Genomic DNA, 25,964 nt, shown 5'->3' with positions numbered 1-25,964 from the left:
TTCTATACTCAAAAGTTCAAAATATATGTTGCATACTAATCCAACTAGCAACTAGGTTCACTTTACTGAAACTACTATTATTATTACTATAGACGTTCATGGAAACTAATCACAATTTTGTACTGAAAATTTTTATGTTGGGGTTGTCGACAATGAATTTTTTCTCTAAAACAGTTTTAGACCTCTGCAACTTCTGGTCATACCGGAAACAGCCCGCTTAACCTTCTTATTTCGAATGGCAATGGTTTGATCTTATTGGGATTCTTATGAAAGTGAAAACGGTAGGCCACACTTTTTGTGACATTTCTAGAGGATGCTTTTTCAATTTTTTTTCGCCATTTTCAATTTGGCGATTCTGTAGTATCATACGCAGTTTGGTGTTTGGACCAGAAATATACAGGGTGTTCATGAGAAAATCATCAATTTGAACAAACTGAATTCATCAAAACTCAAGATTTCAAAATTACAACCTATATTTCTTTTAATTTCAGTCAATTCTATGTAAAAAAGAGAAAGGGTTGCCTCTATAAACCCCACGTCTAAAATGGAAATTTTCAAAGTTATCAAGCAAAAATTTGAAATAAAGTAAAACCGCCATTTCGAAATTCTTGATCACTCTGTGATTTCTAGAATCCATAGAAAAAAACTTTCGATAAATAATTTTTACAAAAATCAAACCCCATCTGTAGATACGCAATTGGATTTTAGGATGGTAGAAAAACTCACTCATAAAACCATCGGGATTTTGTCCATGGTGTAGCATACTGTTGAAATTGCCATCAAATCAGCCATCCAACGATGCTAAGATATAAACGTGGTACATTTGAAATGAAAAAGTGTTAGGGAGAAACTTAATTGTCAAAATTTTCAGCGCAAAAGTGTGATTTGTTTTCAATAAATGTTCAAAAGGCATCACCCAGTATAATGTCTATTATTTTATTTAGTTTTTTGCTTTCGATTGTTTTTGTCATTCAGGTTTCTTTTATTTCGCAAATTGTTGCTGTTAGTGTTTCAAAGTAGTAATTAGGAAATAATTTTGTATTTGTTAGTTTAAAATTAGATTAATGTATGGAAATTGTATTTTGGCGCTTGAGTTAGTGCTTTGTTGGATAGTAATATCTGTTTGTACCTTACGGTTATGAAATAAATAAATAAATAAATAAATAATTATTATTTTGAAGTGATATATGGAATATATCGATTTGAGCAGATTAAAAAACACATAGTATTAATTCGAAAGTTAGTTTTTATTTCATTCATAAAAAAATTCAATTACAAAAGTCTATTACAAACTAAATATATACAATTTAAAAGAGTCACAGCAGTTTTTACAAACAAATTACACATAATATGGCAAGAAATTACAAAACACCTTGATACAAGGCCTCAAAAATTTGTTTCCAGTCTATTGCAAAATAATCACTATACATACTCTTCGGATGGCTTTGGAGCGTTCGCTAACCTCAAGGAGGACGGTACCCGACCGTTCACAGATTCCGGCATCTCCGCTATATCCTTGAACACGCCCGCTAAACTATCGAAATTGGGACCCCAATTTAAAAAATAGTCCCATCCGAGGGTGGCAGTCGACGGAGAGCCTGTAGAGGGCCTGTACATCTGCCCGTTTCCCATCTCATCGTCCGAAGCAACCAGGGTGCTCATCGAGCCTCTGTAAGAGGAATCGAAGCCATCGTAGGACGGAGGTAGTGCATTGTTTTTGTTACTACTAGAACTAGAATTGTTACGTCTAGGTTCGGGCTCGTTGGACTTGTACTTATCGCCCGTAATACTGCTATTATCGTATTCTATCTCGGAACAGGTGAAACTGTCGTTGCCACTCTCGTCCGTCGTGGTCGAGCTGTGATGGGTGTCCTGCACCGGAGATCGCCTCAGATGGTTCAAATGGGCGTTCACGTTGACCCTTGGAGCTTCGCTGGAGCTGGAAACCGCGTCCAGTGTCGAGACCAGACTGGAATTCCTCGGTCGACTGTTCAGCCTCTCCAACTCCTCCGAAGTTAAGGTCATACCCGACGATTGATTCGATACCGGCGGCGGCACTTGGTTTTTACGACTTCCCGAACTCTGTCCGCTCAATTGAGACATCACAGGACTGTTCAAACTTCTTTCACTATTACTATTTAGAGCGTCTTTTCCCACTCCCCCCGAACTGGAGGTGGTAGCTAATAAGGCACTTTGAAGCGGTTTACCACTGATATCGTGTAAAGTTAAAATTCTTGGATGCGCGGCACTCATTTCACTACTGGGGCTCAGCCTGGCTAGCGGAGTGGTTTGGTGAGGCCTCGACGAAGGGCTGGTAACTGGAGGAGCTCTTGGTGGAAACCCACCAGGGTGATGCGGGGAATGTCGATGTTGTGCTTGCCCTTGCGCTGATGAATGCTTGTGGTGGTAACCGACAGCGGGAGGTGTAGCTTTGTACTTCCTGACCCCTGCAGCTTCCCTGTATCCTTTATAATGGTAAACTATATCGATATCGGATGGAGCTATGGAACTAGCGTTCTCCAAGTCGTAATGTTCGGGCATCTCGGAATTCAAATCGGTTGAGTGGTCGTGGTTGTGGTTGGAGTTTGGTGGCAGTGGTGGATGATGTTCATCTCTCATCGGAGGACTTTTACTAACAACCTCCCGTTCAATAATATCCGGTCTTTGAGGTCTGGGAAGTTCCCCAGCGTTCAATTCTCTTTCTTTGTACTTCTTAGACAACAATTCGGGACCAACCAAAGGATGTCCACCAATCCCTCTAATCACGTCGCTTGTTTCATTGTGATATCCCATAGAATTATCATTAGAATGCATATTTCGACCGAGGATACTGTCACCAATAGAATTCAAACTGATGCCCATAGAGGCACTGTTTCCATTTTGCTTACTGTGTATTCCAGAAGGACTTCCTGGCGTCCCGTTCTTCTCCTTGTGTTGCTTCCTCAATCTGAACACAACGAACGACACGAGTATGGCTATGAGTAGGACTACGAAGAAAACTATCACAAGAGTTATACCAATACTCAACGGATTGGTTTGTTTGGCACTTCCTATTCCAATGAGGCCCTTGCAATCATTTGTCACCTTTCCAATCATCCTCATCTCTTGGAAGATACTACCGGGTGTCGTGAAAGATTGAACTTCGTTGTTGATGGTGAAGTTTGCGAAACAACCCTCGAGAGAGTTCGGGGGTGTGTCTTTCACATAATACATGTTCCTTCTCACACCGCCCAGAGAAATGTACGTTAAGTAAGGGTCCAGAAAATCGTGGACACCGGCGGAATCCAATTCTTCACCGATCCTTGATCCGTCTAGAATCAGCTCCAGCAGTCTACCGTGTGAATGGAGGGTTAGATTGTGCCAAACTCCATCATTTATCTTCTGATTGTATGCGGTCATATTGACGGTATTAGACAGTTTGCTCATATATCTTATCTGGCCATCTATTATTTCCAGGGAAGTGTAATATTTATTGCTTGTCACGTAGAATAGGACCCCATCGGATTCAACAGTTCTGAACATGAAACTTATCGTTTTAGAAATGTGATTATTTGTGGACGCAGAAGCTATCGAAGGTAAAGATCTTGTTGATCTACGACGTGCATCAGTCCATACTGTAGATCCCTTGTAGAAGATCTCCAACAGCTGCATCCTCTTGTGAAACTCGGATGGCACGAATTCAACATAGGCTCCACCACTGATTGTTATCGGAAGTAGTGCTGCTCCACAGTTGGGTGCTATGAGTCCTCCATCACATCGGCAACTGATGGTATTCCATCTGTCCAAGCAAGATCCGTGGCCGTAACAGTGATTATCGGAGACCTTGGTGCAGGAGCCTTTTCTTGCGCAGTTGTTCTTCACGTTTTCGGAATGGATGGGATTGCTCAGGTTCAGAAGACGTCCGTTTACTGATATACTGTGAACGCAGCCAACAAAATCGTCGGAATGCACTTGACCTGGCCTTTCCAGAATCGGGTCGGCTTTATCCAGTCCTCCGATCAACAGTGGGTTGTTGTTGAAATTCAAGGTTCTGAAAAGAAACGTATGTTAATTGATGAAGAATTTATAGTACATATTCAGGAGATAGTCAGAGGAAACAACAAATTCAACCAGCTGCAAGTGAAATACTTTTTGGAGGTAATAATCTTGAATCACACGAGATTACTACGATCTCATAACACTGCATCCAGTGATAAATATCTTATCCCATACTCTTAATATCAAGGTACAGGTAATGAGAAGATTGAGAATCAGAGGATCTTGTCCTTTTTGACAAATTATATCTCATCAGCAAACCTTCCTAGTGTAGGAGAGTAAGCCTTCAGAAGGTCTTCGATACGATGTACAGTTAAAGGGAAATCTGAGAAAGGAAATCCCACATGCAAACTTTCACAGAAAATACCATAAAACGGTGTAGAGTGGCGGTGGAGTATATGGGGCAGAAACCAAGTGCGCACCTTACAATCGAACTATCAGAAGTGCTACATAGCGATCCATACTGATAGTCTAGCTGCCACTGAGCACAGAAATAATGCTTTGGATAAAGAAATTGTAAGCGTAAGGATGTACCATCCATGAAACCATTCCATATACAGGAGTTGATTAGAACTTAGATAAGGAAGGTGGACCTTCTAGAATACCCAGAGGAACAAAACTTCTTAACTAAAAAATGTTCTGGAAGAGGTAAGAATTCGAGAGGGAGATTTTTTTAAAGTATGGAAGATTTTTTAAAGCATGGTTGCAACGGAAATTATAAACTACTCTTGACCTCCATAAAGAAAGGAGATCTTACGAAATTCCTCACGAGATATTGTCATCTCAACTCTACCAGAAAATGGTAACTCTCTTGGAACGAGAAAAACACCCTTGAGCATCATTCAATGGGAAGCTACCAGAAGCAAATTATCAATAGCCACAGGAAGAATGACAGTATTTTCCCCTTGAAGCTATTTTATCCATTATTTAACTGAAGGATAACTATAAAATATAAAATATCTCATTTAGCTGAATCTGTAGACCCTCTGATTCTATACTTTTAATGTATGATGATTGCAAGATTTCATATTTGTTAGGGTATTAGTGCTTTCCGGAAGTATAGACATTTTTCGAAGAATATGAAAAGCCAACAAGAAAAAACAATGAATATTACTTACCCAGCAGGACCAATATCATCGGTATAGCATGAAGAATCGCCAGCTCTGCAGTCTTCACAAACGTCTCCATGTTCATTGCACGAACTGACGCTAAGGGATACCACTCTGCCGTTCCTAGTTGCCGTTATCTTATGCCAGTTACCGTCTGCCAGATTTCCCTTCTTCCCTTGAACATTGATGGAAGTTATGGCTGTCCTTGCTCCACCAAACGAGAAAACGGCTTTTCCTTCTATCAACTCCAAAGCGACAAAATCGCTTCTTCCACCAGTTTGTATCCCGTAGTTGTAGATGAGTAGTGAGTTGGCCTTGCTGGTAGCAAAGATGAAGGATATGTCATTGGTCGCGGCATCTAGGGATGGGAATGTCATATACGACAGGTCTTGGAAGCCGAATGTGGATTTTTCACAGTGTCTCCCGTATCTTCCATCGGTGCAACTGCACTTATAACCAGGTTTGAGACCAATGCACAGACCACCGTGTAAGCAAGGATTGGGTCTGCATGAATCTGCGAGGGCTTCACATTGATTACCGCGATAACCGGGTCTGCACAGGCAGAAGAAAGATGATCCATCTGGACTTTCACGACAGGATCCGCCATTTCTACATGGGTTGTCCAAGCAAACATCGCCTTTCTCTAGTTCACACAGTTTTCCATCCTTGTGCGATGGGCAAATACATTGGAAGTTGAATCCTTGTTTTCTGCACTGTCCTTTATTTTTGCAAGGGTTCGGTGAGCATGGATCTTGCCTCTTTCCACAATTTTCACCAGTGAATCCACTTGCGCACTCGCATTTTCTATTATGCAATATCATAGGTGAGGTGAAAATTATATTTTGAGTGTCGGTAATTTCGGTTTTCCTCTCAACGCTAATATGGTGTGTACATATACCGCCATTTTCACATATATCCTCTCTGCAAGGTGAATAATCTATTGTTACATCATGAAGGTTGAAATTGCCTTGAAAGATGTTCCTTTTATGCTTTAATTTTTCTATCACGTATGTTTTGTCCCTGTAACCGAATTCTTTTTTGACCGCAACAGTTATTTCTATATCTTTCTCGATCTCATGTAAGCCAAACACTAATAAAGCTTCTCCATACTCCAGATTGTCCTTGAAGAACTCCAGCATGCCTCTGTACACATGTTGCAGAAAATATTTGGATGTCGTGTTCGCTATTCTGACTGTTATTGCGTTTTGTATCGTTGTGTTGGTGAAACTTAAAAATTCCACAGTTACCGACGACTTGACTTCTTGGTGTTTACCGTCGTTTCCAGATACGGAAAGGGAGTATCCTTCATTTGGAGTTATCATAGACGTGTGCAAGTCACAGGCGTGAGGTATGGAAAGCATGGCGGATGAGCTGGATTTCTGTACTATCTTACATTTGTAATCTCCTGTAGTGTCTGGGTCGTTGGGGTGTATGTCAGCGATCTTGCCCAGAGGATAATGGTCGTTGAAGGCGTAAACTATCACGTGAACAGATCGAGGTGTGGAGGGACTGTCGTTCTGATCCAAAACGATTATTTTGACATCGTGTTGCGATTTCATCTTGGGTACACCACTGTCTTCAACCTCCACCACTACCTTCAATTCGGGAATTTGTTCTCTATCCAGACTCTTTCTAGTAGTCACTATACCCGTATGTTTATCCACTTTAACCAGATCCTTGTGTTCCCCTCCAACAAGAACGTAACTGAAAGGTGCGCCGTTTGGAGGCAAATCTGGGTCTTTCGCGGACAATGTCATCACCCTGGTACCCGCTGGTTCGTTTTCCATCACGTATCCGACTTGAGGGGAATCGAATATTGGACCATTGTCGTTGATGTCAGTTATGTGGATTTTGACGGTTGCAGTTCCAGTTTCGGGTGGTACTCCGGTGTCTATGGCACCGACGATTATCGAGTACATTTCGATGGTTTCGCGATCCAAGGCTCTGGCTGTTTGGATCTCGCCACTTTGCGGGTCTATCTTGAAGACGTGGTCGATATTGCCGCCTATGATGGAATACCCGAATTGGTTGTTCTGGGGTCGTACGTCCTTGTCTACAGCCTTCACTGTTATCACGTCCGTGCCTAGCAGTGCCCCTTCTGACACGTGGGCTTCGTATAAACTGTGGATGAATTCGGGTGGGTCGTTACCATCTTGCACCGTTACAACAACTTGTGCCTCATCAGTGTCGTTACCTCTTATGCCACCCGAATTTTTAGCCATAACCGTCAACACAATCCTATTTTGAGTTTCCCTGTCGAGATTGCGAGCTACACTGATCGCTCCCGTCTCAGAGTTGATAGCGAAACCACGATCGTTACTGGAACCAACGAAGAGATAGTACACCTTTCCATCTTCTCCAGCGTCTTGGTCCGTCGCTTGGATAGTACCGATGACAGTACCGACTTCTGTAGATTCTGAAACTTCGAACTGAAACACCGGTTGAACGAATCTTGGAAAATACTCGTTGACACCCGTCACTTGAATATTGACCTGAGTGACACCAAACATCGTCGAGTCTGGATTGTTGGCGATTATGTTCAAAATGAACGAGTTCCTCTCCTCATAATCGAAGCTACTGGTGGAGGTTATAACTCCCGTTTTAGAATCCATGCTGAAGTATTCTTTGCCGGAACCTCCGGATATCGAGTATTGAATGATCGAGTTCTTGGGTGAGTCTATATCTTTCGCTATCAGTTGACAAACGAAGGTTCCAGGTGGTAGGTTTTCGGACACAAAAGCGTTGAATGAAGTTTGGTTGAAGACGGGAGCATTATCATTTATATCGGTTAAGATGACTGTGAGTGTAGCTGTGGTTTCGTGCGGTTTAAAACCGAGATCACTAGCGGTAATGTTCAGTCTATATTCAGAGATTGTGTCGTAATCTAGAGGTTTGAGAATCGTAACATCGCCACTGACCGCATCGATTTCGAATATTTTGTTCTCGTTTCCTGCCGATATTCTGTACCTTATTATACCGTTTGGTCCTGGATCTTTATCTTTGGCACTCACAGTGAGTATGGTTGATCCTAAAGGTTCGTTTTCTGGTACGATGACTTGATAACTCAAGGCCGTGAATACTGGATTGAATAGGTTGTCTCCAGAGATGATCAGTGTAACGGAAACATCGTCGTGTTGGGGTGGCACTCCCTTATCCATTGCTCTAACTACCAAATTGTACACAGTGCCAACTTGTCCAATTCTATCTTTGACACTAACCCAACCGGTTCTTTCATCCACAAAGAAATACTGGCTGCCGTTTCCACTGATTAGAAGGTATTCTATTTCGGCATTGACGCCAACGTCTTGTTCGTCTTTGGCAGTCACCTTCAGTAGTTGTTGACCCGATGAAGCATCTTCTGGAACTGGCGTTAGATATTCTTTCTGGAGGAATTTGGGAGCGTTATTGTTCGAGTCCACAACGTTGATTGTAACCAAACATTCAGAAGACATTGGCGGCTTGCCGTTATCAGTTGCCAAAATGGTTAGGGAGTACATATTTTCCGGAGAATTCTCGAATTGTGTGTATTTGTATTTCAACGATCTTTTGCTGAAGATTTCTCCGCTAGCTGGATCCACGGTGAACAAGTCTGATGGTTGTTGAGTGGAATAACTTATCACAGAGTTTGGACCCTGTTTATCCCTATCTGTCGCTATAACTTGACCGACAAACACTATGTCTCTCTGGAGCTCGGGGAAATTGAAACTGTAGAAGGAATGTTCGAATTCTGGAGCATTATCATTTTGATCTTGGATGGTTATGGTCAAGGGCGTTTCGCTGTTCCAAGCTCCGTCTGCAGCTGCCACTTTCAGCAAATACTCGTCTTGTTGTTCTCTGTCTAAATACCCAGCAACTGTTACGTTTCCACTTATGGGATCGATCTTGAATTTTCCTCCAGGGTTTTCAGTGAATCTATAAGTTGCGTTGGCGTTTTCTCCAATATCTTGGTCGGAGCTCGTCACTCGGATCACGAATGAACCAATCTCGGCATTCTCGGTAACGTTGACGCTGAATAACCTCGTGAAGACCGGTGGGCTATCGTTGACGTCCAAAACTGTAACCAAGACAGTGGCAGTACCCGTCAAACGATGGCTACCATGATCTATTGCGACCACCGGTAACTCGTAATGTGGGACGTCTTCTCTATCCAGTTTGGTGTTTGTGTATATTTCGCCAGTTTCGGAATCGATTTCGAAGGTGTCCTCGAAAGTTTCCAATAGTCTGTAGCTGACTTGGCCGTTCATGCCTGAATCCACGTCTGTGGCAGTGACTTTCATGACGAGGAGAGGTGGAGCCTCAGATTCGAGAACAGTTGCGTTGTAAAGGGGTGTGCTGAAGACTGGAGCGTTGTCGTTGGTATCTGTCACGTTGATGGTGAGCTGTAGGACACTTCTTAGAGGAGGATTATCAGAGTCCTTAGCTTCAACCCAAACGTCGTATAACGGAAAACTTTCGTAATCTAAGCCCTTTTCCGTCACTTGAACTTCCCCGCTGATTTTATCGATTTCCAGTGCGCCGTCTACGTTTCCACCAGCGATGGCGTATCTTATGGAGCCCATTGCGCCTTTTTTCGGTGACGAAGCTTCGAATTTTCCGATGATTTCTCCTTCTTGCACGTTCTCAGGAAGTACGAATTTAGTTTTTGAGCTCGGCAAGAACCTTGGGAACAGATGGTCTGGTTTCAGGAATACTTTGAGTTCGGCGCTGGTTCTCCTGCTGGATTTACCACCATCTTCTGCCTCTATTTCTAGATGGAAGACCTTGTTGGATGATTGACTCAGATCCTGAGCAGCTCGTATAACACCGGTTTTCGCATTGATGGTGAAATTCGAGGAATGCTGTCCTATCAAAGAGTAGGTGATTCTGCCATTTTCACCACTATCGTGGTCGGTAGCCTGAGCGCCGAAAACGAAATGGTTTTTCCTCGTTTTGTCTGAGATGTAGATTTCGTATTCCGATGACGGGAACGAGGGCGAATTGTCATTTTCGTCGAGTACAATTATGGTGAGGTTAACGGCTGCAGCTTTGGGATCTGTGGTTGAACAGTCTTGAGCCACCAGAGTCAGGAAATAGGAACTGCTTTCTTCTCTATCCAAAACTTGGGCGGTGGTGATGATCCCAGTTTCTTGGTTGAGGGAGAACCTCTCTGCCTTATCCCCGATCAGCGAGTACTTGATTTTTGCGTTGAGATCAGCGTCCTTGTCGACGGCGGATGGGGTGAGAACCCAGGAACCAATTGGTGAGTTTTCGGAGATGGTAGCGTGGTAAGATTTCCTCTTGAATTCTGGACTGTGGTCGTTGACATCCTGGACAATGATTTTGACGATGCCGGTTCCAGTTAATGGGGGTGAACCTGAAAAAGAAAATAATTTAAATATTCGGCTTGAAGCAGATGATAGATAAGTCTTTCCATATTCTATTTGCGAAAGGACAAATCCAGATAAGAGGAAGTCAGCATTCTTTTGCGATGGTTCCGAGAAATCGTTATTCTTAACGAATAATCGAAGGCCGTGGGACCAAAGACGATTGTTACAAGTCTAGCATTCTAATTATTCTAGGCGATAAGCTGTTGTTCGTGTAGATTTTGGTATTTTATCGTCTTTTTGTGAATTCGGACGGCATTTTTAATCAGTGGAGCACACAAGTTGGGTTGAATAATGTATGTATATAGAAGGTTGACTCAATTGAAAAAGAATTGCGTATTTTTATAACTGACCGAACTGCGATCGATTGAGAATAAAGAGTTGTAAAATACTTTCAATGTCATTCTGTAGGACGTCTGCATCTCCTTATTATCTCATAGGGATGAAGAGTATTTTCTATTCATTCAATTATCTTGGTAGGGAAAACTATCCCTACATTATTTATTGAAGAATGTTTCGAGTAGTGCTTCCATTCTTTATTAAATTTATTTTTGGCGTTCAGCTAATCTTTAAGAGTTCTTCGAATTTCTGGTACTTTTATGATAAATAATGTTCATAAGGAATAAGCTGGAAGATTCTGGGTAGAATATTCATTATATCAATGAAAAACTATATTCAGAAAATCATTCTATTCGATAGAATTTTATGTGATATGTAACTGAAAATTGAATATTTTTCAACCGAGCCGAATTGGAAAAAAAAGGTGAGAAAAGTCTTTCTTTTCACCTCAGGAATCTTTTGTTGAAATATATGTACAAATCAAAGACTCATCCTGCATGGTGCTTTGGAGAAGCTGCAGTAACAACTAGCTTTGTGATTTATGGTGGTCAAAAATATATTAGTCGAGTAGTATTGAATTCAAACAAACATCAAATATTATTTGTTATTGTCACTTCGCCCCATTTGTATTTTTCCAATAACGCCTCTATTATTATTATTTACTTTTAAAATATATATAAGACTCGCCCTGCATAGGCGTATCAACGCAATCAATAGTTTTTTTTCTTAAATTACAATACAAATTCCCTTGTTCCTGTTTCATCGAGGAAATATATTAAAAATCCACTTTTTTTATAATTCCACATTCCTAGATCGACAACTTCTTTCGAACGTTGACAGTGTCATCATTGTCGATGCATAAAACCGTCAATAGCTATATAGAGGTGTTCCTCAGTGGCCCTTATATGGTACGCAGGCATTCAACTCTTGGTTTCATTGATTGCCATACAAATTCGTTCGCAGTTTATGGTCGATCGGTTGAAATTCACGATCGATATATATTTCGCATTGAGTGAAAGCTATAAAAAGTCAAACGTCTGTTGCGTCGAAGTAAATCAAAGTGATTTACTGCGATAAGTAATAAAATCTAATAGGCAAATAATGAATATAAACTAGTTGCAACAATGCAACTTGAAATGTGCGCGGGCGGATTCGATATGACGCGATATGGTGATAGAATTTATTTGTTCGAAATTGTTGAAGAACGATAACGAGAATGAATCTCTTCAACACCTCATATGCAAGTACCGTATTTCTTCACGATCACACAATGGTGCATGGTGCGCGTGCTCAGCCTCAACGAATAAAGGAAATTAATATTTTTATCAGCATACTGCCAAATCGGGTGATTGTGGTGGCCATGGAACAAGTCTGTTGTCTGCATCCACTTTCTAGGAAAACGTTAAGCCGGGCCAGAAGAATATACTCTTAAATTCTCATTGCATTTGCTTCGAGAATTTGTTGACTTCCTAAGTTCGAATCGAAAAAGAAAAAGATTCTGAGTGAATGGCACCAAATAAAAGTACCTAATTTATTTATGGTGCTCTCCATTCAACTGGGTTGTTAAAATCAAGGGGTGATTCGTAATCAAGAAATACTGTGGGACTAGATGGCACCTGAAAAAGCAATTTTCAATTTCTTCTTAGAAAACAAAACACAGACGGTAATGAAATTGAGCAGTCGTTCTTTAGGTAATAAAAAAATGGTGGTTTTACCCTATGACCTTTGCACAATAGAGACCAAATCCACAGCAACATCCGACCATCAAAGTTACATACATAAGTATTAACGTTGCAAAACAACATTAACCTTGTTAAAACAGATAAAATCGTCTATAAAACTGAAAATTAAAAACTTAAAGAAACGGTTCGACACTACAATAAAAATTACCACAAAGCATTGACGAATTGATAGGGCTACTGAGTGAAGTTGAAAGCACATGTTGTACAAGAAATTAAAAAAACGTCAGTGAAAAACTGCAAGAAAATTATGCTATAGAATAAATAAAATCCTCCCCAATGAATAAGGAAACAAAAAAAAAACTAGCAACTTTAGTATATAAATAAAAAGAAAATTTCCCCAACAGATATTGATTCAATCTATCAAAAATAAAAGAAAATTCGAAAAAATCGATCAAGACCAATCGGTCTATATGGGAAGGTGTGTTGAAAAAACTACAGTCATGTCTTTGAATAGAAACGTAACGGCAGGTTCAGACAACATGAGTACAAGATATTTCATAATTTTGTACCCCATTATCAAACACCACCTTTTATTTCTGGTAATTAAGTGTCTAAAGAGTGGGACATTTCCAAGATTATGTAAAATCTGTAGAATAACAAAAGTGTTCAAAAAACGGACTAAGGAAGAACCAGCTTATAAATAGGCCTCTATCAATTACATCAATATTTGCTAAGATAATAGAAACGATAATGAAAAAAAGATTCCTCAAATATCTGAACAATATGGATTCCTGAAAGAAAAGTTCAATTGAGGATGCAGCAATGGATTTCATTAAACACATTCTACAAGAATTTGAAGGAAAAGAAAGTCATAGCTGTTTTTGTGGATCTTCATAATACATCTGATAAAATCAACAACCATATTACTGAGAAAAATAAAAAATAGGAATACATGGAACGCTTTCAAACTGTTTCATTCCTTCACAACAATAGAAGACTATATGTGATTGTTGAAAGTAAAAGGAGTAATTATAAGAGAATCCCAATTGGAGTTCCACAGGGTACAGTTATTGGACCACTTATTTACCTCATATATGAGGGGTTCAGAGCTGAAGTGAACCAAGTCCATTCAGCCTAGTTTTGAGATGAATGGCTTAGAAGTTGTTCATCACCAATTAATTCAAAAGTGACTTCTTTATTTATTATTATTCTTATGTAAGCCATTCATCTCAAAGCTAGGCTGAATGGACTTGGTTCACTTCAGCTCTGAACCCCTCATATATTGAAATTGTCACGAAATCAGTATTGCAAGGGATCCATGTTTGCGGATGATACGGTACAGAGTGAGTCTTTGACTGGCACAAATATTTTAACAGTAGATTCTTGAGGTCTAAAGAAAAACTTTTTTCCTTTACCATTTTTCCGATTCCGCCCTGATAAAAAGATATAGTCATTTTAAGTTTTCACAATGAGCTGTGCCAAGTTACCTTCACAATTACTAGCTAAATCTATGATGACACTACATATTTGTGGATCTTATTAACAGAGTTGAATTCAGCCGAATATCACAAACATCAAATGATTTTGAAGGCTGATGTTCGGTGGCTGAACGTATGTCTTTCTTTGAATTACTTCATCTTCCCAAAATGTAAACAATGATGACATTAACCTATATATCGTAATTTTGTACGGAAAGGCACTTTTCAGAAAAGGTTACCTGTAAATTTCACCCAACGTTCGAAAAGCATTTCTTTCATTGAGTAAGATGACAAGAATCCAAACAATCTGAGGCGGTTAGAAAAGTTTGTCGTAAAAATTTTAACCGTCCACTATTTTCATACGTAAGAGACATGAATCTTGAATTGATCGTGGTAGTATGTTTTTTTGTAAGAAGGTTCTAGTAACTTCAGTCATATGAATAAATCACAGTAAGATTCTCAATAATATGTTTATTAATGCTCTATAAAGATTGAATTGATTCAGTCATTACTGAAAATCCATGACTAAACTAAAAGAACTGAATTACATGAAAATAGCTATTGGACAATTTATCAAAATTCAATTCAGCTATAAAAAGGCATGATGCTTTCTCCTTCATAACGTTCTGCTATTGAAGTTCCATAAAAGAAAGTAGGTCCACATTTTGCCTTTGACTGATGCATACTGTCAGTATGCATCAGTTCAGTATGATACTGAACTCCAATTTTTGTCGGATGCTACAAGGTTAGGTAATCACAACCTTTTCAGTTTTCTGATAACATGTCAATCTTTATGGAAACAAATGGATATCTTTTTTTCAAAATCGGGTGGCATATGCCAACGGATACTCCATCCACTTGAGATAAAATCTGAAGAGAGGTTTGTCGAGCTTCTGTCACCATGTTTTCATGATTACTGAACTCTAGAGTTTTCTTTTTTGGTATACCACTTCCTTTTTTGTTTGAACATACCTGTTTCGTCAACACATCGCAAAACAGTACAATGGAAAAATTCATTCTTAATAGTCAACAGCAACATAGGCTTCAATGAAGTCGCCGAAACAGAATATTTCCATTTTCCTTCAATTTTCTTTCCAATTTTGAAGTAGAATTCAATAGTAAAAGTCTTTCACACGTCCGTAAAAACCATCTTTATAATTTGCTGATAATTTTGATTCAACAACAACCCAAAATGCTAAATTGACAGTTCACCTGGAAAATAGTAAAGCACGAGCTAAGAATTACGTTTAGACACGAAATATCGACGTTCAAAATTCCATAGCCTACTTGTCGACGAATTTTTTTGAACGCACGTTATAAGGAATACTTTTAATTTACAAAACTTTCAAATATTCATTCGATAGCATCGAACTAGTTTCAAGAGGTAGGTTCTTCGAAATTTTGATATTCTTATGCTACTTAATGGTCATAACGAGAAAACTGAATAAGGAAAATAGTTTGTTGTGCAACAAATTTTACGGCTGACACTTTGGTCAGCAGGAAGAAAACCCTGAAAACAGCAAACTATCTACTTCTACCAGATAAAAAATTATTTTCAAGGTTTGTTACTGAACGCGCGAAAATTATTTATTCACACGCGTAGAAAACTTCTTCCCAATGAATCGTATTTTTATTCCGTAATTATACCAAGATCCGTATCGCATAAATTCTTGAATAATGATGCCTCCACAATATGAGGAATGTGTAATTCCGTCAGCACTTTGTAACCCTTTGTCCCATTCCCATATTAAACTCTATGAATATTCAATGTACCCATGCAGTACCCAGATAATCTATCTCCCCCTTTTCCATCGTGCTCGCCGAGCAGCAGACAACGCCGGAGATACAGAACCGAAGATATCTTTCTGCTACGGCAAGGTTGAGATCGAAGAATTTGTTTTGGATGGTAGACGACAGAACGTGTCTTGCTAGAGTCTTATTGTTTTGCCTGTTTCAAAGTCATAACATGGCGGTACGACAATGAACTTAGGGTCAACTACATAAACTGTTTTATTGGCTGTCCATCTTTTTATGCCTCGGCGATGTGGATGTGGGTATGCTCTAAAAACGTTGGGAGGCTGGACTGCATTCCATTTATCCGTTCCCTATTTCTGATCTATGTCATATCGGATTCCTGTGTATCCCGGCCGGATTGCCGCTGACAATGTTGCATTCTTTTAATTACGTCGGGTCGGAGTTGTGCACGAGGTCGGTCATTGGCGCAAAAGAACGCAGCTAAGTGTTCATCTCGATTTGTGTGATCTTGTGTGATCTCCACCCACCAAAAGAGTGAGAAAGGATAGCTCCTCGTCAAATGAAGAATCAAACAAGAAAAGAGTCTTGGGAACCCCAGCCCAAGAGAAAACCACTCCAGTGGAGAGAAAAGAAAAAATCCCCCCAGTTACCCTGAGAGGTACGTCCGAATGGACGTCAATTTCCAACGCGTTAATGCGAAACGGAATAAATTACAGCAGAGCGACTACTGTGAAGGACGGAATTAGGGTCGTTCCACAAACCGCGGAAGACCACAGAAGAATGACGGACTTCCTTCATAAAATAAATAGAGAGTTTTACACTCTTCAACGGGAGGAAGAAAAGAAAATCTATGCGGTAGTGAGATATCTACCGCTGGATGCAGATATCCCGACGATCCTTGACGACCTCAAGGATCAAGGGATCGTCGATGCTGAGGTCATAAGAATGACCTCAAATATAACTAAGAGGCCGATGCCCTTATTGCTGGTTAAAACCCAGAATAAGGGTATCTACGAGGTGAGAAGGCTCTACAACATGAACTGTGTTGTTGAACCTAAGAGAAGGACGACCGGGCCTGGACAATGTTATCGCTGTCAGCGATATGGACATGCCCAAAGTAAGTGCACTTTTCCATGGAGGTGCGTGAAATGCTCTGGTAATCACAGCTCCAAGGAGTGTACGCTTACCAGGGAGAACGAGGAGCGAAATGCCTCTTGTGTTCTCTGTGGAGAGCAAGGACATCCAGCCAGCTACAAAGGATGTAGCGAATGGAAATTGGTCACTAAAAAGACCAAGAGATCGCCAAGATCGAACCAGACCAGCTCGAGGCCAACACAAAATATACCGAGGCCATCCCCAAACCCTTCGGAAGTGAAGAAACCCCAGGAAACTGCAACCAAAGCAGTCAAAGAGACGAAGAAACCAGAGAAAAAGACGGAAAAGGCAAAAACCGTCAAAAAAGCCGAAACCAGAAAAGGAATTTCTGGAATCACTGAGGAACTGGATAAGTTCACGAAAAACCTCCTCAGCACGATGATGCAGAATCTGGAGAAAGAGATTGAGAAGAAGATGCAGCAAATTATTAAGAATATTTAATGGCTGACACGACGATAAAGAACAATCTCATAATCGTCTCTTGGAACGTCGAAGGATTGAGAGCCCGCAGATCAGAATTCGAAGAACTGATCGAAGAGAAGAGACCGGATGTCATAGCTCTCCAAGAAACGAGACTTAACCCCAACGTTCGGATAGCATTTCCCAATTACGATATTTACAGAAATGATAGACCTAACAGCACAGGTGGCGTTGCTATACTGGCTAGAAGGAATATGGATCACCATTTCGACCAAATATTCAATGGACAAGAAGTAGAAGCAATATCGATTATTGTGAATACTAATCGAGGGCAAGTGAAGATTATTTCGACTTATAAATCACCGGATAAGGACATGCTGGAAGAGGATCTAAAAATGCTACTAGAAGGAAGACACCCTAAAATCATAATTGGTGATCTTAACTGCAAATCGCAGGAATGGAATAGTAGAGTGGAAAATACCAACGGGAGAAGACTGAAGATTTATGCTGAAAAACTTGATGCAGTTGTAATAGGACCTGATATACCTACCTACATACCAAGAGTAAATGGACTACCTGATGTACTGGACATTGTCGTTATGAAAGACATCACTGAAGAAATCAGCATTGATACAATAGAAGACGGAACTTCAGACCACAATCCCATAGAATTCATAGTGGGACATGGCCCAAGAAACGAAGAAGAGACACAAACCAAGGATCGCACAGACTGGGAGAAATATAAGAATTTACTTCAGGAGAAAATCACGGAAATTCCCCAAATAAACACCCGGGATGAATTAGATGAAGCAGTTGAAAAATTGGAAAATCAAATAAAAGAAGCCTATGAAGAAAGCACCAAGAGAATAAGGAAACCAATTCCGAAACATTCACACGGAGATACGCCAAGGGATATAAAGGAACTTATAAAAAAGAACAGAAGACTCAGAAAAATCTACAGAACAACAAAAAGAGAAGAAGACAAGAAGAAACTGAATAAGCATAGCCAGATATTGAAAAATGCTTTAACAGAACTACGTAATAGCAGATGGCACCAGAGATTAAGGGAACTGAATACAATAGATCACTCGGCTTGGAAAATGCAAAAACGCTTACGACGAGAACGGACAGTTATACCTCCACTGCATGGAGCAAACGGAATGGTATATACGAGACTTGAGAAAGCCGAAGCACTGGCCGACTCAATTGAGAGAGAAGCCAGAATAAATTACAGAAATGATGATGACAATGAAGATCTAGAAGAAGAAGTGGAGGCAAACGAAGAACTGATGATGGAACCACCGGAAACCGAAACCATTCCAAAACCGGCTTCACCAACAGAAATCAAAGAGATCATAATGAAATTGAAAAACAGGAAAGCGCCGGGAGAAGATAAGATAACGAATTATATGTTGAAGAAATTGCCTAGAAAAGGAATAGCAGCCTTGACGAATATAACAAACGGAGTGATGAGGACCGAATACTATCCAAAGAGATGGAAAACTGCAGAAATGATAGTTTTCAACAAGCCTGGAAAGGAACGGAAATTTCCTCAAAATTACAGACCAATCAGCCTACTATCAGCACTAGGAAAAGTCGTCGAGAGGGTTATCGCCAAAAGGCTGAATGAGGAAACAGAAATGTTGAAGATAATCCCACCCGAACAATTTGGATTTCGACGAGAACACTCGACTGAACTCCAATTACTACGGCTCATAGAATACGTCACCGAAGGAATGCAGACAAAACAGGCCACAGGATTAGTTCTGATGGATATCGAGAGAGCTTTTGATAGAGTATGGCACGAAGGCCTTATCTACAAGATGAAAAAAGCAGGATATTCGACCAAACTATGCAAGATTATAAGGAACTATCTGAGGAATAGGAACTTTTATGTGAAGATAGATGGAGCAACCTCTCAAACCAGACAATTGGAAGCGGGAGTGCCTCAAGGATCGGTACTTGGACCTCTACTTTACGTAATATACGTTTATGATATCCCGAAGAATGCTAGGAATATGCTCACCTTGTACGCAGATGACACAGGAATAGCGTTCAGACATCGACGCCCAGAGATCATACACCGGAGACTGCAGGAAGCCATAGATGAATTACTCAAATGGTGCATCAAATGGAAAATCCAAATCAATGGAAGAAAGACTCAAGCAATATTACTGCAAAAGAGAAGATTGAGGATGGAAGAAAACCTTGAAGTTGATGGACAAGAGGTTGAATGGAAAAATGAAGCAACATACCTAGGAGTGACGCTTGACAGAGGACTTACATGGAAAAACCACATCAAATGTGCTGTTGATAAAACAAAAGCCGCAATGAGTAAACTTTATCCACTCATAGGCAGAAGAAGTCATATGAATAAGAACATCAAGTTGACGATGATTAAAACTATTGCGCGACCACAACTCACATATGGATCGGCGGCATGGGGCTTCGCAGCCAAGACCCACATCAAGAGAATACAGGCCACTGAGAATAAACTCCTTAGAATGGCGATGGACGTACCCTGGTTTGTTAGGAACAAACAAATCTACAAGGACTTGGAATGGGAACCAGTTACAGAATTTATGAAGAGAAAGGCGGAAAGGATATTCGACAAAGCCAAACAACATCCAAATGAGGAACTACGAAGATTAGTCGACTACGATCCAACAGAAGAAGCTAGAAGGTCAAGAACCTACCACCGAAGACCGAGAGATCAGTTAAGGATTCAAATGTAACCAAAGAAGAGCTTAACCTATAAAAGCTATAGGCAGCATACAAATATCAACACGACTACGATCGTGTGAGAGTCCAGAAACCATAAGAGTCAACTGGTTAATAGGCAAAATGCCCGGAACCTATGAAGAAGCAGTTAAGGGTTTTTAGTGGGTCTCGAGCTAGTGAGAATCCCCACACTGTTCCCCCTCAGGAGAGGGTGTGTGCGTCTGTTTGCAGATTTTCCCCCTGCTACACCAAAAAAAAAAAAAAAAAAAAAAAATGTGATCTTGCTCGGGAAAAGCGATAAGAAACTATACTCCGTTCACTTTTATTTTAGCACTCGGTTGGCCATGGAAATTTGACACATTTCACTCTGTATAGTACGAAAATGTGTGGTTATGACGCTTGTCAAAACATTTTTGGGTTTTAAATCAACGCTATGTTGCCCATTCTACGTAAAAGTTTCTGTTATTACTTATTTTATCACAATGTCGAATCTCTTCGGAATATATGTGACGAACATAATTGAAGTTTATACAAACTGATTGAAGGCATACCAAATCCAGTTAATTGCATGGAAAATACAAGAGATTAGTATAATATCATAATGTGCACTAGCTTGAGGAGTTCGTTATCTTGTTTGGCTAAAGTTTGAATACGTTACATCAGTTGTAGATTTCAAAAATATTAACCCGAAGATGAAATGCATATGATGCAGTGGTTGGGAATGGGTATCTCCCGAAGGAATTACAAGAACGTTAAATTCTTCAACAAAAATCATCTTGCATCAATATAAGTAAAAAGAATTAAAGGAAGTTTCAAGTCAAGATGAACTTTACCTTTGAACAAAAATTTCACATGAATAAACAATTAACAGGACAACTGCCGCGTATTTGTGTATTGTTCATCTTAATATATTGATATAATAATAATAATTAGGTATTCATTGGTACCTCAAGACATTTACAATATATAGGACAAGTCAAATTAAAAATACAAAAATCAATTTTCGGGAACTTATTCTACGATGACATTCATCGAAAATCCAGTAGTAAGCTTTTCGCATTAATTCACTCAAACATAAAATTCTCAAATGCCACCACTTTTTTGGGTCTCCCAATAGAAAATAATTCTTTGTCATCCTCTTCATTCACAATCTTTCTGATTGTCGAAATATTCAGCTGAAATATAAGTCGTTTAGATCCAGATGAAACATTATATAAATTCTCTTACATTGAATATATTTGCTACTGTCTGACGTATTGTGGATTTTAGAATATCAGGGTATAACTATTTGAATGAGCGGAACTGAATTCTAAATAGCACTTCCTGAAACCCTGTCTCTTTTTTCAATCACTTTCGGCATTTTCGTAATAAAAATTGATATTTATTGTATTGTGGCAAGGGCGTTATGACATTAACGACATTTCATGAGTGCCAACCTTACTCCGTTCTAGTTACGAAAACTTGAGAAAATTATTTCATGGCCAACCGAATGCTAAAATAAATGTGAATGGAGTATATATATATGTAACCACAAATATGTGTTTTTGTTGATGGTAATAGAAGTAATTTCTAAACTTTGAATGACGGTCTTCCATAAGGATCAGCTTTAGATCTTCTTTTCAATTTATATTTGTGTGACATCCCTTCTACTTTTTCTGAGAAATTAATATACGTTGATGATATTGAATAATCTATCTAGAGATTCAGAAATGTTGAGAAATTACCTTTTCGAGTGGCGTTTGCGTCCTAACCCAAATAACACCGAGGTTTTTCGTGTTTCCATTTGAATAATCATTAAAAATATAGAAAATTGAGCGTAGTTTTCGGTAATTCTTTTTTGGAACACAACTTCAATCCAAAATATCTAGAAGTGAAGCTATATTCCTAGCTGAATTTCAAAGCCCATATGGAAAATTTGCGTCTGAAGTTGAAAACTAAGATTAATATCCTGTATAAACTAGCTGGTACTTCATGGAGCGCTGATGCAACTACTTTTCAAACGGCAGGCCTAGATTTTTATTCGGCTGCTGAATACTGTTGCCCCGTTTGGGCTAATAGTGTTCATGTGCAAGAAATGTATGCATAGCTAAATATTTCTATGAGAAATATAACGGGAACTATTAGGTCTTCATATATTCAATGGTTACCAGTTCTTACAAACATTGTCTTCTTGGGATAAATTTTTATCCTTTTCCCAACTCATTTCCAATTCTCGCCTATATATTCCACAAAACACGATTCCAAGACTGGTCGCGTAAACATTCATGGCTGTAATGCTCTTTACCAAAAGAATATTTCTATATTAGATATCACCAGATTGTTAAAAAATTCCATTACTAAAGTTGGTTTTTAAAATTAACTGAATGTAGACAAGAACAGTTCAACCGCAGCTAATAGTTTCTAAGAAATCTTGATCGAAAATCTTCTAACGAGATATTGGTACATATTTGCCTTTATTACCACATGCAATTTCAGTAAGTTGCTCATTATTGAATGGCCAGTTTATCTTTGCTAATACTTTTATAACGTTCGCAAGTGCTCATGATTGTACAACAAATACCTTTATAGGGGTTTTCCTCGCCAATAAAGCCATTAAATTTCAATATCTGGCTAGATCGATCAGGAAGCGATAACGATTGATAAACCTAGCTGAGTTTGTTGCAATGTGATCGTCTAACAGAGTATCACTTGGTGCATCTTGAATCTTATAGGTTTTCAAAAATTCAGATACAATCACAAGATATCTCAATTCCGGTCGAACGGAATACGAGGTCAATTTAATTGTCAATTACTTGCTTTTCCACGCAAGACTGGTAGGACGATTAATTCTAACGATCTATAAACTGCGTTCTGCAGGCTTTTCCACTATCTCCATCTTAATCACCCTCCCATTTTGCCACTCGTCAATTTTTTCGTGTCGGACATGGGCTTTTTTCCATTTTATACACATTTTGGAAACATATCGAATTAATAAATTTAGCGAAGTATCATGAAGGCAAGTAAGATCAAATCTTAGATCACTTTTAAATTGATAAACATTCATTTCAATTCTGCTGAGTTTTGACAATTAATATGTTCGAATTAACAATAATATAATATTTCTGATACGAAAACTTTATCTCGGTAAAATCCTGTATTCACTACACATTTCTACCAACACAACCACCTAATGAATATCTTCTATTTACCGCTCACGATTTTTCATACAGGCTTCTATAGATGATTTTAAATCATTGTTATGGGTCTTAGTTCTAGAATTCGATTATATATGCTCATAAGTTGCTTAGTAATCGGTTGGAATCGCCGGGGCTTATCTCGCAGTTTTGCTTTCATGCTCCATTAAGGAGGTTAAGACAGTTGGACACCTTCGTCCTGCCCTTGAGATGTACTAACAACGCCAAAAATTCCCCTATTGTAAGGGTACTTGAGCGGTGCAACCATTTCAAAACTATGATTGATATCTTTCATCACGATGAAAATAAAGTAAAGAAATATTTAAGATGTTACTTCTTGAGATTTTCAAATGATTTGGGGGGTGAGGTTATGTAGTTGACAATGCAGTGTATTTGTTTGTTACATCTTTTTATAATATTCAATTTATACTAGTTTAGTTTGATTAATTTTTGTGTACCTCTGTAATAGATTAATTTATTTGTGAACATTTTTCTGGGTATTTGTTTACCTGTGTTTGTTCCTCTGTTGAATAAATAAATATCTTTGATAAGGCGCAGTACAGAATAATTCAATGCCAACAATGTAACAACCATAATCAAGACAAAAACCGAAAGATAATTACTCTGGAGGAGACAGAAACGCACCAAAAAGTTCCTTCGGAAAATTAACAATGCTGTGACTAAGGCAGCGTAAGGAGACAGTAACAAAGCCTAGACAGAAAACAACTGGTTCTCCGAACTTTTGAAATCTTTGTCAACTTCTAAGGATGCCAATAAAGCATCAAGAAGATTCACCCAAACTTCATTGCAACTCATGGATCCTATCCAGAAAAGAGCGGATGTCTGACTGGCCAACGTCTCAAGTGCAAGTCTAGTGCCGTTGGAACATTGGAGGAGAGTTTCATTCAACCTTGTGCCTGTTTATACTCCACGAAGCTACAGGAAATGATGCCAGTTGCTGCCAGATTCTCCTGCAGGCAGCACTAGGGTTCGATCGTGCGAACAACAATATTAGTGTTCACCTAACAACTTATAACTGGAAGATGGTAGCTTTCAGCTGATGTGATGGTGTCGGAGTATAATCTCCAGCAGGCTTCTACTTCCTGTTCAGGGCAACAACTAGGTGACCTAGGTTCCTCGAACAGGGGACAAACATAAAAATCATATTGGCAGTTCACGAACGTTTTCGAGATGATAAACCCCTCAAAACATGACGATGATAGTTGAAACGTTGCCAAGTTTCTTGAAGACCTAGCTGCCCCATCTTTGACGTGGTCGATCTCTCGCAGGACATTCAGGGAGACATCCGTGGGCCAATTCAGTTCTGTTACATTTATATAATGAGCGTGTGAGAAAGAGAAGGCGCATAGAGAGTTCGTTACCGCCAATGATTTATACTTCGTTTGTTCTGATAAGTGACCGGGTGATCAAGTTGATTTCATGAGACCACTTGATTGGTCGATATGTAGGCGGCTTGGTATTGTGCGGAGGGTATGTGTACGGGTTCTAACGCGATGTTAGACGATCGAGATGGTGGGGGTACTCGATTTATGGCTGCGTTTGGAGGATGGTTGAGCGGACGTTATTTGTTCGTTCGAAAACGGAAAACTTGAGTGTTGGTAGCTGGTTATCGCACCTACGAACGCAGGTATTTGATTTGTGGTATTGTTGTTTCGCCGTTGATTTTGACGTGTCATCTCGATCATTCGGAGAAGTATGAGCATATTCCTCTATGATCCTCGTCACAAAATATGATGATGAAAGACTGGATCTTTATAGCGTTTTATACTTAGAACATAGATACATGGAATGGCCATTCAGTGCTACGAATGAATTGTTTGTAGTCCACACATTCGATGTTTCTCTGTCTAGAGCGACACTAAGGCTGTGGCGTTTTATTGAAAAATTCACATGCGTCCTGTCTATTCGTATTGAAAATTGATGCGCCAATGATGCCCGAATCAACTGTCTCAATTGTGATTGGCGACACTAAGCAACTATCTCACTCCAGTCTTTGAAATGTTTATTTTCCATTCCATGTATCTATCTTCTAAGGTTCTATATTGCTGCACTGGACCACAGAAGATCAAATATGAAATAAGAAATCTTGAAATTATTGCTCTGTTTTTATAACGCACACCAGTTTTATTCATGAAATATTTATTAAAGCGAATTGCATTGGTAGAACTATCTTCAGATCTTTTGCAATGATTGTAGTGACTTCACAATATGTACAAGCACTGCACTAGTTGTACCACTAGTAGTTGGAGAATAAATCTGGGTTTACTCGAGCGTCGTGGAGTAGTGGTTTTTGAAGATAAGATGGTAAAAAGAAAAAAAAGGTATAAATGGTTTTCGAAGATGTAAAGATAAATCGTCAGGTGTACATACTCGAGCGTATTAGATCAATGCTGACTATATATGCCCTACGTGTCTGATATTATAATAATATCCTTGACACTGACTGACAGGACAATAAAGTTAGGTTAATGAAATGACAACGATCATCGGCAACCGGCCAACCAATGAAATGGCTTTATTGGACTAGAATGAAGTTGCACCAAAATAAAAAACTGAAATATCACTAGATATAAAAACTTAAGGGCCCCTTACTTAAGATTCTGTTAAGCCACATTCGTGCAACTGGGAATAAAATTAAGCGTCCATTAAATTTAAACGAGGCTGAGTTAAGTACTCCTTTTAAGAGGGATTGGTGCAAACGGGCCTTGCAAAT

General features: G+C 39.4%; 1 protein-coding gene across 1 annotated transcript in view; it reads right to left on the bottom strand.

The window, feature by feature from the left end:
• Nucleotides 1-1,228: 1,228 nt before the first annotated feature.
• The window catches only part of LOC123309016 (cadherin-related tumor suppressor), a 314,561-nt gene continuing 289,825 nt past the window's right edge, over nt 1,229-25,964 (bottom strand). Inside the window, exons 8-9 of the mRNA XM_044891856.1 lie at nt 5,154-10,497; nt 1,229-4,030 (exon numbers count right to left, since the gene is read on the bottom strand). Coding sequence (XP_044747791.1) covers nt 1,423-4,030; nt 5,154-10,497 — 7,952 coding nt within the window. The 3' untranslated portion in view covers nt 1,229-1,422. The remainder of the gene's footprint in view (nt 4,031-5,153; nt 10,498-25,964) is intronic.

The sequence above is a fragment of the Coccinella septempunctata genome, chromosome 3, assembly GCF_907165205.1.
Source record: "Coccinella septempunctata chromosome 3, icCocSept1.1, whole genome shotgun sequence".
Lineage (NCBI taxonomy): Eukaryota > Metazoa > Arthropoda > Insecta > Coleoptera > Coccinellidae > Coccinella > Coccinella septempunctata.
This window is presented reverse-complemented; position numbering and strand designations above follow the sequence as displayed.